This window comes from Archocentrus centrarchus, chromosome 20 (assembly GCF_007364275.1).
Source record: "Archocentrus centrarchus isolate MPI-CPG fArcCen1 chromosome 20, fArcCen1, whole genome shotgun sequence".
In the NCBI taxonomy this organism is placed as follows: domain Eukaryota; kingdom Metazoa; phylum Chordata; class Actinopteri; order Cichliformes; family Cichlidae; genus Archocentrus; species Archocentrus centrarchus.
Window position 1 is genome coordinate 30,816,696 of NC_044365.1, and position 18,954 is coordinate 30,835,649.

The 18,954-nt window shown below is 39.6% G+C and overlaps 1 protein-coding gene across 1 annotated transcript in view; it reads left to right on the forward strand.

Annotated features, from left to right (window-relative positions):
• Window positions 1-255: 255 nt before the first annotated feature.
• Window positions 256-18,954, forward strand: part of ofcc1 (orofacial cleft 1 candidate 1) — a 93,265-nt gene continuing 74,566 nt past the window's right edge. Inside the window, exons 1-2 of the mRNA XM_030756216.1 lie at window positions 256-384; window positions 16,466-16,543. Coding sequence (XP_030612076.1) covers window positions 256-384; window positions 16,466-16,543 — 207 coding nt within the window. The remainder of the gene's footprint in view (window positions 385-16,465; window positions 16,544-18,954) is intronic.

Genomic DNA, 18,954 nt, shown 5'->3' on the forward strand with positions numbered 1-18,954 from the left:
CTTTAATTACCTCCATCCGTCTGTCCCTCCTTTCATCCAGTTTTATCAGTTTTCCTATTTAGCTTCTCGGATCCTGAATTTGAACGGATCGGCCAAAGGAAGATGTGCATTTATTCTGACAGGAATCTTTTTTTGTCTGTGCATGACTTTCAATATCTCAAGAGCTCATTTTAAAGTAAAGGACAATATTTATTTAAAATATGCAAATATGAAAAGTTAGATATATTTTGTTAGACTCTGATGATGTGCAACATCATGGAGCATAATCCCAATGTAGGAGATAGTGTCTGGGCCCCTGAAGTCCAGAAGGTAGTGGTGCTAGAGCCGAGTAAGCAGATATTTGAAGCAGATTTTGTAAGAGATGTCCTGGACAACCTGGATGAGGTGGGATGAGGAAGAGGAGGTATGTACAGCAAAGAGCCTCAAAGGGAATGTGACAGAACACAATGAGTTTAAAGGCCCAAGGCAGCGACTGGCTTGGTGAACACAGGTAGTTCCTGGACTAGAATAGTAAAGTAAAATATTGAATAAGGTGAATTTGACAATGTGGGAAAACCGAAGCTTAATTAATATGCAGATTAAGAATACTGCATGTCGCCAAGAGGAATCAAGACAAACACGAGGTACAAGTACATGACAAAAATGTATGATGCCATATTACCCAGAAATTGGTTTTGGAATGGCTACAGTCAGGAAAAGTTTGCCACAGAATAAATAATTTTTTTCTATATGCCGCACCCAACCAAACATTTGCATTCCTTCCATCGCTGCTGTTTACTCTCTTTGATTCCTGCTCTTCTTATAATTTCTTGTTTCTATTTCTGCTAATGCATGCTGTCACCAGCAGAATCAGATCTAGATTTCCATTTCATCTCAGAGTCCAGTGAAGGGGTACTGCTGCTGTTAGTTTTGCCTATAAATGTTTCACTAAGTGCTGATGTTCCAGAAGTTTTCCTTAACTGGTTAGTAGCAGCATTTGCTGTGCCAACACACATCCATTCCCAGTCTTATTCTCCTGACTTGCTCCCTTCTTAATCCTAAGCAGATGGATTGCTTCCAGATATTATTTGTCTAGTAACACGATTATTGATATGCATGGCGATAATGGACAGGGGTTGGGGAAAGGACATGGTGTGGCAACATTCCTGGTAGCTACTCAGCCAGCTGGAGAGTTAGTATTGCTGAAAGGCAAAGAGAGAGGAGGCTTTCCACCTGCTTGTCAGAAGATCTACAGGTACCTGCTAATACAGCCAACCACTGAAAGAAGTCTTGGAAATTAGGTCTTGTGTTTTGCTGTGTGGTTGTGTGCATTTATACACGTTTGCGTTTACATTAATGAGTGATTAAGAAAGAAACAGTGGCATAGTGAGGTGCAGATCTTAAGTGACTGACAGCAGCAATGCAAAAATGTGTGTTCAAATCATCCCAATGAGTGTGCATCGAGCAAAAATAAACAAAAGCAAACATGAGTAAAAAAACAAAACAAACACAAACAAAATTTGCCACCAAAACACTGGTTAACATTCTAGGACAAAAAAGGGAGATGAAATCTGGACACGAGTGCACAGAATTGTTGTGTAATTAGCCAGAAATATCATCTCGTTATTATCATTGGTCATGCTAATGCACCAAAAATGTCAGTCCAATAAAATGATATCACTTCCTGGTTTTTTTTGTTGTTACACGAAACATGGAACAACTACATAACAACTGAACTACGGCCAAAGCAAGACAAATAAAATTGCTGGATAAGCTTGAGTGGCCCGTATACTGTTTCATGTTTGAGCTGAGCGTTGACAGAAAGCTGGAGTTTCCTCCCTTCTTTCAGTTACTTTGTGTTCTCTCGTCTTGCTTGTGGACACGAACAGCACTAAATAATAAATGAAAGGGCAGAGTGCGCAGGTGTGACTTCCAGGAGAATAAAAATGAAATGCAGACACATTTTTCATACATCTTTTAGTTCATTTTTGGAGCCTGTGCAGTGAAGGATTTCCAGATTGAATGGTGCAGGAGCTGTTGCACACAGTGATGAATGCTTACACATAGTTTTCTAAAATTCAATTTTATTTCTCTATTACCACTGTTCAAACATTTTGGTTTTCAGATGAAATTTTGACTTAAAATGTGGTGGCAAAAATGTGGTAAACAGCCCCACACTGCTGGCCTCCTCCCCTTTAATAGACCTGGTTAGTCTGAAAATCTCCTTGACTCAAGTTGTTTAATGACCATAGCTAATGCTGCTGTGCTCTCTCCTCTCTTTGTCTTGTCTGTGTAGCCAGCCTAATCACTGCTGACAGTCAGCTTTGCTCTTTTATTAGCTCTGCGTCGCTTGCAATCAGTGACAGTGAAGTCAGGCAGCAGGAAGGGCTTGTGTGAACTCAACACCCACTCTGGCCCAATGTTCAGACTTGCACACACACACACAAGCACACACAAATGTGTGCATGTGCATCGTCACAAAAAAAAACCTCTTCCCTAGTCAACTCAACAAACAGGCAGCCTTGCACACACTTGACTTGCACACATGCAAATGTACAATGTATGTGCAGAGGTTTGCCAACATGCATGGCCAGAAATTCACAAAAATGTTTGCAGACATGTATATAGGCACAGATTTATACATACATACATTCAAACATTTGCTTTCAAAATAATGGAGCAGCCTTGACAGCCACTGGCCTCCCTGTATGTGGGTCAGGCCAATGCAAAGCTGTATTGATTTTTTTTGGCTGTGTGTCTAACTGCGCGCCCCCGTGTTCAAAAGGCTGACTGCGAACACGACAGCTAGCAAGCATATCTAAACACACACACACATACTCATTCACAGATGAGAGGTTCCACAGTTTGCTAGCCTCTTCTTGTCAGTGCCCCACGAATTGGCAGACAATGGACTTATTTGATAAAGAGGAGGGCTGACATCCGAACGGGCAATTTGTGAGCGACAGGCCAGGAGAGAGGGATGGGGGTGGGAATAGGGGGTCAGGAATTTGCTTCACTCTCTTTAGAGAATGTAGCGTCACCCATATGTCCGTCTGCCCTGGTGCATACTCGATGGAGTGGAAGAACAGGGATGTGAGAGTGCTCTCTCTTTTTCAAGCTCTCTCTACTTCCAGCCTATTTTTGCAGGGCTGACAAGCCTTTCTCCCCACTCTGGTGGAGAGCAGTAGCTTAATGCTGTTTTGTCTATTGCATTAAACCATGGAGTAGCCATTTAGGCCACTATGTAGGCCACACAAAGCCAGAGAGAGATGACTTTAAAACCTGTGCCATAGTTGAGGTTAGAGCAGTGCACAGGTCTTTGTCAGTGAAATATTTCCAACATTTTAAAACACTGAAATGTCACTCATCCTGAAAAGCCAGAACCTTTCTTTTCCTACAGTGTGCACGCTACATTTTAAGTGCTTTTGAGGGATCCCTTATTAATCCCCTTAACTGCAGGTTTGCACCTCATATTTACCGCAGATGACCTTTTGACCTTAGCCACTGGCTAACATCTAATGTTGAAATTGGCTAATTTGTGAAATGGCAGAATTTGGGGCTAAAGACCACTTAGAGCTAATGGCTGGCTCATCTGAATATAAGCGCCATGCTTAGGGGAGGGCAAGCACAGGGCAGCACTGCTACCAGTGTTGGTGAGAAGTATTTGCAAGAATTTCCCATCTCAAAGAAGCTAGATATCTCTCCCTCCCACATCAATCTGAATACCTAAGACTTTCACTGCTTCCATTATCTTGCCATTCGTTATCCTAGTCCGCTGTAGGCTTATTCTCAATTACAGCCATTTATGGTTTCTAGAGTAATTACATCAAACTTCAGTCAGTTACCTGTAAGGTGTGTTCTACTGTAAATTAATTTGGAAGTTTCTGTCTTACTTCCTTTTCATTTGCTAGTAATGGGCTGTACTTCTTATGCAAGACAACTAGAGGGCTGAATGAATTCGGAAGCAGGAAACTGACCTCATGAAGGAAAGCAAAAATTCCCAGAGTTCAGAGCAATTTCCATTAAAACCGGGAGACCGAACACAATATGTGACAAATGATGCGCATGGGGTAAAACAGAAGAGTCATCTGTTCTCTGTTAATAGGGAGATAATTTAACACATTATTAAGACATTATCTTTAATTATAAACTGCTGAATTCTTGTCATAGTAACCGGAACGATGATTTGAATGACCAAACTGCAGAGGTGTACAGTGCCGTGCACAGGAACTAAAAGTAAAATAGCCATCTTAAAATAGTTATTTTATTAACTTCTTGTAGTCTAGTAAAATTAATCCACTTTTTATGCAACCAAACGACAAATTTAAACAGCATCACTGTTTCTAGGTACGTCTCGTAGATGTTCTTGGAGAATCGTTCCACAAGTCTTATGGGAAACAGACTTTGTCAGGTGTTTCATGTAATCCCAGACTAACCCGATGTTATGGCTGTAGCTCAGACAATATAATGGAGAAGTCTGTGTTCTCATTCTCACAAAATGATAATTATGATATTAATTATGAGTGTATGTATATTAATGGTTGTCTGCCCTGCAGATTGAGTATGGGACCAATCAAACACCTTTCTGATGGCATGGCACCCAAAACCTTATCATATTGCTGCATTCTGTTTTCCAAGATGCAAACAGTTATATCAAAGGGTAAAAACTCTTTTGTAAGGGGTACGGGACATTTTCTATGAAATGACAGCTATACCTGAGAAAACAAATTCATTGCCAGCTTCTTCACTCTCTGTTCACTATAATTTGTGCATTGGATGCTTCACTATCTCGGTTACCTTCAGCATATTTAGCCAGCCCTTCATTTGCACTCGTCATTTAGGCTAACAGCTTATTCAGCCTGTTTATGGATGGCCCCTCAGAGCTAAATTAATAGAAGAGGCTTTGGGGACCAGAGAGGAAAGTCATAAGCAAGACTGTAATGCTCATTTGCAACGCAGAGGCTAATTACCAATTTGCCACTCTCCAATCTTGTTTCATAATATGTTCACGACTCAACTTCTTTTGTGTTTTGGTGCCTGCGAGCGATGTATGACTTTTATACAACAGAGGATGCTTTGCTTCTGTCTTCTTTATAACTTCATGTGCTAGAGATATTGAGCTCACAGAGTTGCTCCACGCAGGCCCACATCAAACACTGGCTCATGTGAGAATGGAGCTGTGATTGCCTTCAGATTTGACAGTCTGCTGTTCGGCTGCATTTTTTTGTGTGTGTGTGTGTCTCGTGAAGAAAAAGAGAGACAGATGTGACAAAGCATCTGAGGGAAAGAGCACAATTGGGCATAAATCGCCACTCTAAGCTACTCAGTGATTAAACTGCAAAAAGATCTTGTATTTTTATTTTGAGAAAAAGTGCTTATAATTTTACAGATGAGTGTTGGATAAGGATTTTGTGACAATAAAGTAGAAAATGGTATAGATAATAACAAATTTACATAAAAAAAAACAACTATATTTTTAGGGATAGAAATTTTAACTAACAATGCAGTATAAGCACCGTGAGACTGGTACGTAACCTGCTGTTAAAATGCCTTTCTACAGTGAAGCCCTGAAAAAACAGAAACTGAATCTGATGCCACATGCAGGGTTTACTGTGTTTGACAAAAGCTTTGTGGGACTTTACAAAACAATCCAGCCCAATAATTTTGTCAGATCTCAACAGAAAAGTGAAATCTGATTTCTGAAGGACTCTGAGGTAAAGTGTTGACTTGGGGATTATTAACGAGTCACATGCACCTACGCCATGAATGTTGACTCTCCTGCCTTTTATGCACTTTTCATCTCTGGTTAAACAACTTCCACACAATAACTATTAATTCTGTTCATCTCACAGCAAACAAAGAAAGTCTGTGGATTACGGAGCTTCAGCGACCGCATTCTTCAGAATCCCTTCATGAGTTTTTGGTGTGAGCCCTGAAAGTGCGCAAAACTAAACAATCAAATCATGCGTCTGTGTAACTGCTGTCAAGATAGATGACAAAACATTTAGGATTCAAATCTGCTTTAAGACTTTCCTATGATAGCACATAATCCCTCTGAGAATCTCTCTCTATTTTTTTTTTTTTTTACTGAAGTGAATGAACTGCTTAGCTAGCATATGTGGGAAATCAATGTGGGAAATCAATCCACACATGCAGTAACTTGAAAAAAAAACAAAACATTAACTTATCATTTTTAGACAACTTCTACAGCAGCTAGCTTACAAATCTGGAGCCAGTGGAGGTCACGGAGAAGGTTTTGCCCACTGAGTTACATTTTTGGCCCTGTGATAGAAAAAAACCCACTGAGTTTATGTTTTATGTAGCAAAATCAACAACATATAACATATAAGAAAGTTACCAGTTCACTTGTTTAAGTTCACTTGTTTAAGTATTTCTATGTCAGAATTTTATATTGTAATTTTAAATGTGACCCATAGCATCATCTCCCAAGTAAAGCATGCAATTTCCAGCATTTTTAATCATTCTACAAGACCACACACACACCTCAGCTTTCATAGCAGTCACAGCCAGCTACACCTGCCATTTGGGCACAGCATCAGGTCTCTAACCTGCTTTTACCGGTGAGCCAGGTAATGTGTGCATAACAGTTATGGATTAAAATACTATTTTGACATTTCAATACAGCCAGCAAAATATCAGCAATAATAGGCCACTATTAGCTTATCGAAAAGCAAGGTAGTCTAAATAAAATGTTCAAGTGATTTCTGTTAGTCCCTTCGTCTGACAGCAGAAAGAATGAGCTCATTATTATCTATGCAAATACTTGGACATCAGTCCTGGAGCTATACATCTGGAGTCATACATGTCGACTTGTAGAGAATTTCCGTGCATCTTATGGATTTTTCACCATTTTCGATGCAATCTATTGGATTATCATGACTATGATTATTATTTTGGATGAAAGCATCCAGTTGTGATGTGTGCGCAAGTGAAACAGGTGTCTGGTGCTGTGGGTGCTTTACAGGGAAGAGCTTTCTCTCTGAGCGGACTGTTCAGCAGTACAAGCAAAATGAAAGAATATGCCAAAGATTGTGCACGAGTCTGCGAGACATGAGTAACAGCACATCGTGTGTGTGTGTGTGTGTGTGTGTGTGTGTGTGTGTGTGTGTGTGTGTGTGTGTGTGTGTGTGTGTGTGTGTGTGTGTGTGTGTGTGTGAGTCTGAGCTGCTGCAGAGGAAAAAACAACAGGCAGCCAGAGATGATGGTTTGTGCGTGATGTCCCGAATACTTTGGATAATTTGCTCACCATCTGACTGAAATACTCCCAGCATTCATAGAGAAAGTAAAAAAAAAAATGCAAGTCCAGGATATGAGTCAGTTCCAAGAGGTAGTCACTTAGTTATTGATAACATTTTTTAAAACCTTAAATACCTGTATTATATATTATTTTAATTATCATGCACAATACTGATTTTGCATTTGCCAGTTACAGCAAAATGCCAAGAATGGAGAGACTTAAAAAAAATGGAAAGAAAGAGAACTACAGCAGGCAGCTCAGGGTAGCAGCTCTGTTCTGCTACCATCCAGCAGCAATGAGGATGAGGGAGAATTATTATGGCCCGATAAACTGAATGCAAAAGAACTTTGTCTCTGTGTGAAATGCTTATTCTGTACATGTTGATTATTAATCTGTCGATTGTTGCTCTGACAGACATCTGCACGAGTGTGCAGGTGCTGAAATAAATAAATCACTAAGTATGTAAGCAAGTAAAAGTGTGATGTTGTGCGTATTTATTTAATTATAAATACTCGTGGCCTTTTGTGGCTTAAACGCCTCAGTCAGTTACAGTAGCTGCTGGTCTCAAAAATGCAGCACAGTGGTGACAAAGAGCAAAGGTTATTTTGAAAATAAACCTTAGATTACATATATGATATACATTTTGAAATACACAACATCCACTGAGTTTGAGAAAAAGGCAAACGGAGGGAAATGCTGTTTTACCCCAGTTAACTTCTACATCTCAATGTGTCCTTGCTTCCCTTGTGCGTTAATATGTCAGTGCACACACACAGCAGTAAACTGAGTGTTGAATCATTAACTGTAGGAAATAGATCATTAAAAGTTCAAAAGAGATCTAGGTTAAACTCACAGAGTGAACATTATACCCTTTAAAAACTTAAAAGGCAAGAGGCAGAGGACACATACTCTATGAACAGTCCAATGAGCTTGCTACTGCCTTTAGGGTCAGTGTTGCATGTCCACTGAAGACAAGCTAAGAGGAGTTGCTCACTGGATATTAACATTTCAAACGTTCTCCTAGAAATTTAGACACACGTGTGGGTTAGCTAACAACCTCAGAGATCATGGTTGAACTCATTTGAGCAATCAGCTGCTGCTACAGAAAAAGCTTAACCTGGACAAACTATTTCCTGGTTATTCAAACAGGATACATCCTTGTAAGCCATTGACGAACTGGTTTAAATAAAGCTTATGTACGGTGTTTAATAGAGTTGGTTTTTGAGATTTTTTAAAAAAATTAACCACAGCGTCCTCTTGAAATATTTTTTCAGCTGTTTCACATGTGCAGAAACTTGTGTGGAATAATCTGCAGTTGTTGCTGCTCACGATGATGTAATAAAGCACACTTTTAGTAAAAAAGTTAAAATGTTGGTTGTTGGCTACTGTTTTTTTCCATCCTCTGTCAGGATGATCCCACACTGCTTCAGTAATGTTGAGGTTTGGGCTCTGGAGAGGCCAGTCCATGACTGATGGTGTTCCCCTGGGTGTTTTTCTATCCAGGTATGCTTTTATTGTGTTGGCAGTGTTCGTGGGGCCATTTTCATGTTGGCACTTTTGACATGTTTGACAAGATTCCCAACACCACCGGCTAAAATGCAGCTGAAAAACAATGACAGAGCCTCCACCATGTTATACAGATGGCTGTAGACATTCACTGTTGTACCTCTCTCCTGCCCTCCTCTGTGTACATCAAAGACAATCTGAACCATAAATTTCATATTTGGATCCATTACTCCATACATCCCACCGCCACTAATTGTCAGTCCCGTTCTTGTGTAATTTGGTGTATCTCAGCCTTTTCCTTCCTTAAAAATGGCTCCTTGACAGCCATCCTTCCACTGAGACTAGTTCTCATTAGGTTTCAGTAAACAGAAGATGGATCAAAATAAAACAGGTTCTTTGTTATGTGCAGACACAAAACAAATTACCCAAAAATGACAAGAAAGTCTGTGTCCTTGGACACAAAATATAAAGAAATGAGGGGTGACTTAAGACTTGTGCACAGTGCTTTATGTTGCTGCATTTTTGATAGCAGTTCAAATAAGACAATAAACTGTGCTTGGTCTGAAATATGGTTCTACATATGTCTTTTGATGTTTGCTGTGTGTTAATTTGCAGTAATAAAGCCAAATCCTGTGTCCACTCTTATCTCAGAAAGCATTTTATATCATATCCTGTACACGCCGACCCTGTGAGGCACTTACAGAGTGCAGCCTCTGGCTTCTTGATCTTTAAAAGGAGATCATAAGTCCTTCACTTTGCCATGACATCACTGCACCTCAGAACGAATGGCAAAGAAAGAAACACAATGTATTTATAGTACAAAGTTTCATCTCAACAATTGTCTAATTTCCTCAAGCATTTTGGGTGCTCATCAAAAGCGGCAGACTCACTGCCTGTCAAAAAACGAATACTAAGTTCTTGTCATATAGAGTCAGTTGCATGTGAAAAGCCCCATGTTGGTCAGCAAAATCTTTCTCAAACACTTCCCCCTTGCTCTCAATTTCTGAGATCATGCCCTAATGATGACCCTAGGCTCACTTTTAATCACTATTTGCATTGCCCTTTTAACAATTATTCCACTCCTCTGCACAATTTTAACTATAGAAGCAGGAGGAGGAGTCCTGTGATTAACTCCCTTATTGACACGATCTTTTAGGGCCACGTCAAGTTTTCGCTTTGACATTCGAGGCGTTCAAAGAAACGATGGGAAATTTTGAAGTATTACCCTCTGTGTATCGGTGCTTCATGCAAAGCAAGTTTCCATCTACAGCAATTGCTCTCAAGATTGGTGGAAGCAAAGTTGAGGCTTCGGATACGAGCCATTTTTAACAATGTCACTCACTCCCACTCTTATGAGTCCGTGTGAACTCTATGGTCAAAGAGAAAGCAAAGTGAATTCAGAAAAAAAACTGCTTGACAAGTAGATGCAGAACTTTAGTTTTTGACAGACTTACACTAAAATTTTGGTGTAATACCAAAAATACTCTCAGAAATGCCTTTCCCAGTTTTGTTACCAGTAAAATCCAGCAGGTCACTGGTGACCCGTCAAGGGTTAGGGTTAAGGCAAAAAAAAAAAAAGGCAAATTTTTCTAAATAAGAGGATGTTAAACTTCAAATCAAATGCCATAGATTTTCCTGTTACAGTTTCACTGTTATTTAAGTGTTCCATCCAAAGGCGTGCCTGTACACAGAACCCAAACCTTCCCTCTAACCCTAAATAGATTCCCAATAACCTGCCGGATGTTAAGACATTATGCTACATGTATAGAAGACAACGCTGATGTTATCAGTGTTGGTTTCAGATAACGAGTATATAAAACAGATTGCTATTTGACCTTTGCCTTTTTTGAGTTTTAACATTTAGCATAAACTAATGATAACTTCGTGATTCCCGTACTCGGATCCACGAACGCAGTTTCCAGTGCCGCGGCGCCACATTCACGTTTGAGTAATCTACAGTACATGTGAATAATAATGCAGCCTTCAAGGTTTATATATTTTCCCTTCATGGGCGATATTATTAATAGCCTCATCTTTCTTGCTGCCTTAAACACAAGGTGAAATATTTTGACAAGTCTATAGCACAGGGAGAGAGGTCCAGGCTACAGAAACCTTTGTGTGAATTAATCATTTGATTGTGAATTAACGGTAGGTTTACGTCGCACCGGCCCTTTCTCCTGTAACTCTGACATCACCTTGAGTCAGAGTGTGCAATTGCTCCTGTAAGTCACATCTGTGTCTATTTAGGGAAAATCTTTACAGAGATAAATTATTTTTGAGCAATGAAGGATGAATCTCTTGTGTTTTCTTTGACCTTGCGAGCAAAATACAAAAAGTGGAGCAATCGATCTCTACCCTCTGAAGATACCACAATATTGTATTTTGGAATGAACAGCGGAAAAAAAAAAAAATAGAAGTGAAGCCAGATGAACAGCTGTATTGAGATAAACCGTCACCCCATATGCTGAGGGAAAACAATCTCTGCACATTACGGAGAGTGAAGATGAAAAAAATACGCTTAATCAACTAACATTGATATTACTTCTGGCAATTAGGAGCATGCTGGTAATGATATGAGTTTTCAGCTGTAAATAATTATGCTGCCTGCAGGCCATGCTTTAATTCTCGGCTGTATCTATAAACAATAATCAAACCAACAGCAGCAGGCTAAAAGTTGGAGATTTGTGGTTTGCAGAGCAGCGGTTGAGGAGCAGCTTATTGGAGCCCTGTGGTGATGCCAGTAGTCAGGGTCACCTTCAGGTGCTCTCTCATCTGTACACCAGTGCGCTAATGTGCAGTTCTATTGATCAGCCTGAATGTGTCAACACAATAAGTACACACATGCAAGTGCACACAAAGCACGTGTGAACTCACATAAGAAAGGTTTCATGCAAAGAGGTGCACATGAATACATAGGCACTTACACCTATATAGTGTGTGTATGCGCGCTTCTGGTGCACACATGAAATTATGCTGACATGCTTTACTTATACTTTCATCAATGCAGACAAGTGAACCCAGACAATATAGACATTGACAGTTTTTCCCTGACATGGACTAAGCCTAATCCTAGAATATGCTACGAAGTTTTTAATCCAAGACTAAGTATGGGAAACTGAGCCTATAGGTATGTAATATTGTTATAACCTAGTACTAAACATGCTTAACATACTTGTTTATGTCACTGCTGCAAAAACTGATACTAGTTTTAAAAGATCAACATAAGAAAAAAAACTTTTAATGCAAGAGTGAGACCTGACAGCTAACTCTTACTCACTGTCACACAGGAAGCAGAAATCTGCTGATGTGCTGGGACTAAGATGAAGTGCATAATTAAGGAAACATATGAAAGCCAGCACCAGGCCTGAGATTAATTAGGTGCGTGTCAATACCCTCATCAATATCCGATTAACTAATGACACATGACCCAATGAAGGCTATTGATCTCCCACAAGTATGCAGTGTTAATAGGTTGAAGCCGACACTCAAATGGAAAGCTGACGGAAAGCTGTGAGAACAGTTTCGGTGCATGCAGGACACGGGGCCCTAAACGCAGCAAAAATGTCCCCTCAGTCACAGGCAGTAAGACCGCACTCATGCAATGCGGGCTCGTGGGATTTCAGTGATTGCTGTGACCACAACTGAACTTATTCAGCTTTGCTAGAATTCCCATTCTTTAAGTGATAATTAAAAATGACCCAAAGGATTCCCCTCCCCAAAATGAAAAAAAGACTCAATCTAGATTAATAGTGGTGGAATGGCCAACATCATAAGTTGGCCCTTTTATGATAATGATTGTAATGATAATAATGAACACTTCGATGAAGGATGAACAATCCCCTGTCCTGGAGTTGAATCCCTATACAGGTTAATTAGGTAAGATAACATCATTAGCCACTCTCATGCCTGCAAAGAGAATTAATTGGATAAGATGAAGATTTAGGTCTATATTTAATCGCATAAATGATCAACGACAGCTTAGGCAGAAAATGGGGGGTTCAAATCGGTGGGCATCTTATTTAGATTTTATTTAACCAGCTTAATGAGCAAAAATAAATATATAATAAAAAAAAAAATCCCACTGGCTTGTAATATAAGTGCTGCAAAGACAGCTTTGCATGCACCATATTGATTAAAATGTGCATTAATGATGCATTGTTGTGCCTAGTTAACTTCTGATTGTTTTTGGCTTTGTTTAATAATCAAAGAGTGTAATACGGGTCACTCGCACAAACTCTGTGTGTTCACAGCAGCTATCATAAACTTTTGATAAAACAAAACTGACTCCATAGTGGCAAAAAATAAATGGGGGCTATTCGTCGCTGATACACATGAGCAATCGCTCTTCCTCGGTTGAAAAGGCCACCAATGGCCTGATGGCTTTGCAGTCATAAATAAAGCACAGGCTGACTGTTTGTTCTAAGGGAAGCATTAGTAGTTCATGATCTGTTTTAAGGAGACATTAGTGTTAATATGCCTTATGCCAAACATGAACGGGCCAATCCGCTGGGCATTTTGTGACGATCCTTCACGGCAGCTGTAGAGCTTGCTTGGTTTTCTTAGGCTGAGAAATACATTTGTCTGCATTTTCCTTTAAATAATGCATGCGGCAACACGTGTGCATTGTCACATGCTGCATAATGGATGTGTACACAGCAGCACAAGCACTTTAACGTCAGTTTGGGAAGTTCATTGGAATCGACACTGAGAGATGACAAAGGGACAAGTTTAATATGTGTGTGCAGGTGAAATTATAAGTAAACATTTCTTTGGAGAAGCACCGTTTCACACTCCACATTAATAATTTAACTTTGCTGAACAGTGATGCCATCTGTTAGATGAAACTATTGCACAGATAAGACTTTATCTTGGCAGCTTAATGGTTTTGGTCACGGCGCGCCACAAACTGTCAGAAATGTCCTTCCCCAAAATGTGACATTCAATAACTCACAGTTCCTACTTTTTTCCGTTCATGTCATATTTATAACAAATATCTTGCAACTCTCAGTCATAAATTGTGGAGTATGTTTCAAATATAAATAATTTAAATAAGACTCTCGTGTACTTTCACACAGTGAAAGTGAACACGAGGAGGTCATCTGACACCGAGCGTACGCGCCTGTTGTCCTGACCTGCGTCATTATCGCCTTGGCGACTGAGGTGTACCTAACCATAAAGAGGGAGGATTCAGACTTCACAAGGTAACATACCTCTTAATCCTAAGTAATAACAATATGTATGTATTCAGTTACTGATACGCTGCGCTGGTTATTTGCAATAGTTTTACTTAATAATCCAGTTGGATCGAATTGCATACTTTAGCGAAAGGCCTTCATATCTGCTTTTAATTTACCTGAAGAAGAGCAATTTGACAACATTCTTAATAATCATAATAAATAAAAAAGCAACAGATTCACTTAACTTTAAAGTGCAAAGAGTCCATTTAATGTAAATATGCGTGCAAAATATCTCTACTGCACAGCCACGGAAAAAGAGTGTGCCCTTTTTTTGGTTTTACTGTTATTGTCGACTGTGTGAACTGTGTGTCTTGGGGGAGACTGATGGTTGTTCAAAGAACAAGAAAAGGCCTCTGTCCACAAGCAAATAAAATACTCTTTGGTGCGCGATGCCCTGTCTCTCTGTGACTATTGAATTACAGGCCTGATCTGTGTTTGTGGAAAAGAAAAGAAAAAATGTCAGGGAAGATTTCAGGTCACACCATGCCACAGAAAAAGGGGAAGTGCCCTGTCTACTGCAACACTGATCCCACTGTCATTCTGGATTAGGGGCTGATTGAGCTTAGCTGAGTAGATGACAGAGGAGATGGTCTTTCTCAGGGCAAAAGAAGGGGATGGAGAAAGGTTGCAGGTCAAATATAGTATCATTCTAGAGCAACAATGCACACACTTGCTGTATTTCTTAATCCGCAGGTCCACTGTTCATATTTGTGCTGCCATTATTTTAGCCTTCTATGGTAATACATAAGTTCCTTATTTAATACATTCATAGCTTGAATTTATGTGGGCTATGCAAAGTTTAATGCTAAAAAGTTTGGGTGAATTTTAAAGGTCTGAGAGAAATCCTTAAAACACCGCTTTGTGTGGAAAGGTCTACAAAAAGTCACGAAAAGGGTCTTTAAAAGCCGATGGATTTCAGTTCCAAAATTTAAAACAGCAATCAATTGACAGCAGCGTTGTCTTTTTTAAACTCTGACCCGAGCTGCTCGTTCCCTCCATATTGCTGTGATTAAACAAGGGAAACAGTTCTGTGGTGTGCAGGTCAAAAACAAGTACAATTGCAGTAAACTGTATATATAGATAATTTAGCTGCACGCTGGCTCTTGTTGGCAGAGCGTGTGTGCATGGGTGTACTGTTCAGTAAGCACATGAGTTAATTTAACACAGCCGTGATCTCAAAACTTGTTTTCTTTTTTGGGTTTTTACTAACAAAAGTCCAGAAAGTGCATTATACTTGCTGGACTTTTGGGGGGTTTGATGCAATGTACCCTAATATGTTCACATATGGCTTTTGACAGGAAGCATGAACCTCAAGCAGAAAAGCCAGTCAGTCCTTTACATGGTTAACAAAAGCGTTGGCACTCTCATTGGTTAGGGAGTCAGTATTTGGCAGGAGGAGTTCTGTTTTAACTACTAATTGACTTATTTTTCTCACAGCATCACAATTTTATAGCCTGTGTAAAACATGCACACACACACACACACACACACACATGCAAACACACAATCCCAGAAAAACAGTTCAGCAAATTAAAAACAGGAATGTTAGGGTGTCTTTAATTCAATAAAATACACATGTACAGGAAGTGCTGCAAAGCACCTCTTTATCTAAAAGTATTATCCTTCTTCTGGTGATAAGCGCCATTAGACACAAATAGATGCAGCTGGAAATGTAGCTGAAAAGTTTTACTCTCCACAGTTGTTTACACAATCGCATTTTTTTTTTTTCTTTTTTGTGGGCCGTGATAAGGTGCGTGGATATCCTGTGGTCTTTGCCTAGTTAATGTGTACGGACCGCACACTGGCTCCACTTTCACTGAGTTATTACGTCGAGTGTAATTTGAAACAATTACAAAAACACTGGCCCACTTGTTACAACACTCATTTTCCCTCACATATACAAACCACAGATTCAATAGCTTTACATGTTTTTCAATCACACCCAGTGGAGCAGTGTTCACTGTGAAAAAGTATAGCATTTCATCCTAGCTCGCATGGTATGGGATAATCTTTCACATTTTGCCTGGGGTTTGTTTTGCTATTTCAGCAGAAACTTGTGCAAGCCATGTGAATTACCATAGGAAAAGACGATAAAAATACCAAATGATATTGTATCAGATGTAAATGAATAAACACTTTGAATAATCAAGGCAAATAATTTGTTATCTGTGATAATAAATGGTGTTTAGTGTCCTATATTCTCTGAGATGCATTGCAGAGATAACAGTTTTAAGCACACAAGCAGGAGAGAGATAGCGTAACACTGCTTGCAGTGAAGGCTTCTGTATGCACAATAAGCCATTAAAATAAACCTTTTGTGATTTCTAGCTCTAATAATATAGACGTACTTTGAATTAAAAGGCGCATTTAGAGTTTTAAATTAATAAATGAAGGCAATAGCAGTGAATTTTTGCAGGAAGTCTCGGTTTATCTTATTTGTTTGGAGCGATTTTTTTCACCATTTTTCACACATTCTGTTTTTTAGACCTGGTTCAGAGTTCAGAGATCGGGGTCAGCCAGTGATGATCTTTTGCAGTTTGTGGAGATGGACACCTTTGGCAGTGTGAGTACAGTTTCACTTCTGGCCCTCATAACAGTGTGACTGAACACAGGGAGGTCAAGCCTTGTACCTCCATCTCTCCCTCTCTCTGAAGGTGCTGGCGCAGTCTGACCATTGACATTTAGCATTCCTCTGTGCTGCCTCTGGGTTTTCAATGGGGGGACTGAGGGATGCAGAGGCCACTGCCTGGTTCTCAAGGGTAAAAACAAAAAGGCTCTTGAAAATCCCGAGGAGTTCCCATGATCCTAGGAAAGACCTTGATCCGACCTGTGTTAGATTTCCATTCCATGGATTAGGACACACAAAAAGAGCATATTTGCCTGGTATTTATTGGTATTATTTTGGTATTTATTTTGTATTTTGCCCTGGATTTTGGACAGTGAATTGCAGTGTTTATCTGACTTATCCCAAAATTTTGGCAATAATAAGAATTTACAGATTCTTGGCAGTTTATGTTTCCGCATCTCTTCAGAATTCATGGCCTTCACTGACATTTCTGAGTCAGTACAAAAGCTTGTAGTGACATTTTATGCTAGAAAGTTTTCAAAGTCATTTTTCAAGGTTTTTTTCCAGTAACATACATAATCTGTTAGCATCAAAGGAGCACACATGCATAAATAATTGACTAATTCACTTAAAGGAGGCCAGCGTAGATTAATTAAGCTTGAATACTAATTATGTTTTCTGTCTACACCGACTGACGCGGTTGTTGTTTAGAAGAAACTGTTTGGTGGGTCACAATTACCATGCGCATATAAGGCCACTCTATAAATTAAGATGGTTTCACATTTTAAGGGTAGAATTGGCTTTGTATGCTTTTGAAACAAAATGCTAACCTTATCTGTACTCATTTAAATAAAGATGCTTTGTAGATGTTTTAATTATTCTTATGACATTTCATCAATATAGGCATTTTTATTATGTGGATAGATAAAAAGAGACTTTGTCAACATGAAAACAAAACCAATTTTTTTTAAAGTCTTTATTGATATAGGCAGTCTTAACTTTTACTTGTCACATCATTTTATTGTATCAAATTATGATATCAAGTCAAATGTGTCTTTATATTAATGCAAGTTATTTTACTCACTGTGGCCTTAAATTCAAATTGTGACAATCAAGACGAATAAACTGAGAAGAATCACAAGCCTTTATTTTTAGGTGCAACTCGTAGCTCAACTAAGAGAAAAAACCCATGTGGAGGGATCTCTGTGTAAAGCTCTTAAAACTCCTGTCACTTCCAGAAGCATTCTTGTCCCTGACTCCTTTGCCTAGTGCACAGGGTGCTTGTCTGGAAATGGTAGCTTTAAGTAGCTCAGTGAAGACAAGGTTTTGCTGTCTACTCTCCCCTGGCAAGCAGCGCACACAGGGACAGAGGAAGACAGCTCAAAGCTGGGGCCTTGTTTACAGCTGTGTGGGGAAGAAAACAGGCAGACGTAAATGAGGGTTGACGGTTTCATGAAGCACAATTGGTTGATGGCAGATTCAATGTGACTGGGCTGAACTGGGCGATGATCCGTACAGTATGCAAAATTCACTTTCTAGCTGGTCTGTGCCCACCAGCCCCTAGCAGCAAGCGGTCTTCCCCAAGCCCTTCTAGCTATGCCTTTGAATGCAACAAGAACTGAACAAGGCATTGTTGTGCTCAATTCCTTTTGACAACAATCACATTTAAAGAGAAAGAAAGGGAAAAAAGTCCTGATTCTTTTTTTTTGTCACCCGTTGTAAATGATTTTTTTCCCATGTTGGCTGCAAAGTAAGCATTTGCTGTGCTTCACAGTGAAATGAGGTGGAGTGGGTGGATTTAAGGGGGCATATGTAGATGCCTTCAGATGGGAAGAGAATGGGGCTATTGCGCTGTGCTACTATATACAGTGTGACTGCTGTGAATGTTATAATAGAGTCAGATTTCTTTGGTATGTGAGTTTGGTGCAGCTCCAAAAGTTTAATGTATGTATATGCAAAGTCACGGAAAAATTAGGAGAAACTTTAGCTTGCACCAGCTTTCACAGTTCTCGTGTATTGAATAGTCAGTTCTGCACCTGATCAGTTTATTTCTATTCATGCAACATGAATTTATGGCATTTAAGATGACAGTCTTATGAGCTGAGGATGCTGTCAATATCAATGACTCCTAGCCAGTGAGATGAAGACCATGTATTTAGCTTTCTTGATAGAGAGCTTTATATGGCAGGATGTGGCCATTTGCAACCCAAAGCATTAGGGCTGGAGTGTGTGCACAGCTACCACACAGAGTCTGGGCTCTTTACCCTGCTGTTGTTTGGGTTACTCTTTGTTTTTTATTGGCAAAATTACATTCACATTAATCAAATACTTAGATTTGCAGGACATGGAGCCGTTACACTTTGCACAGTTCGAAACACAGGTTCTTTTACAAATTGGAGTAACACAAA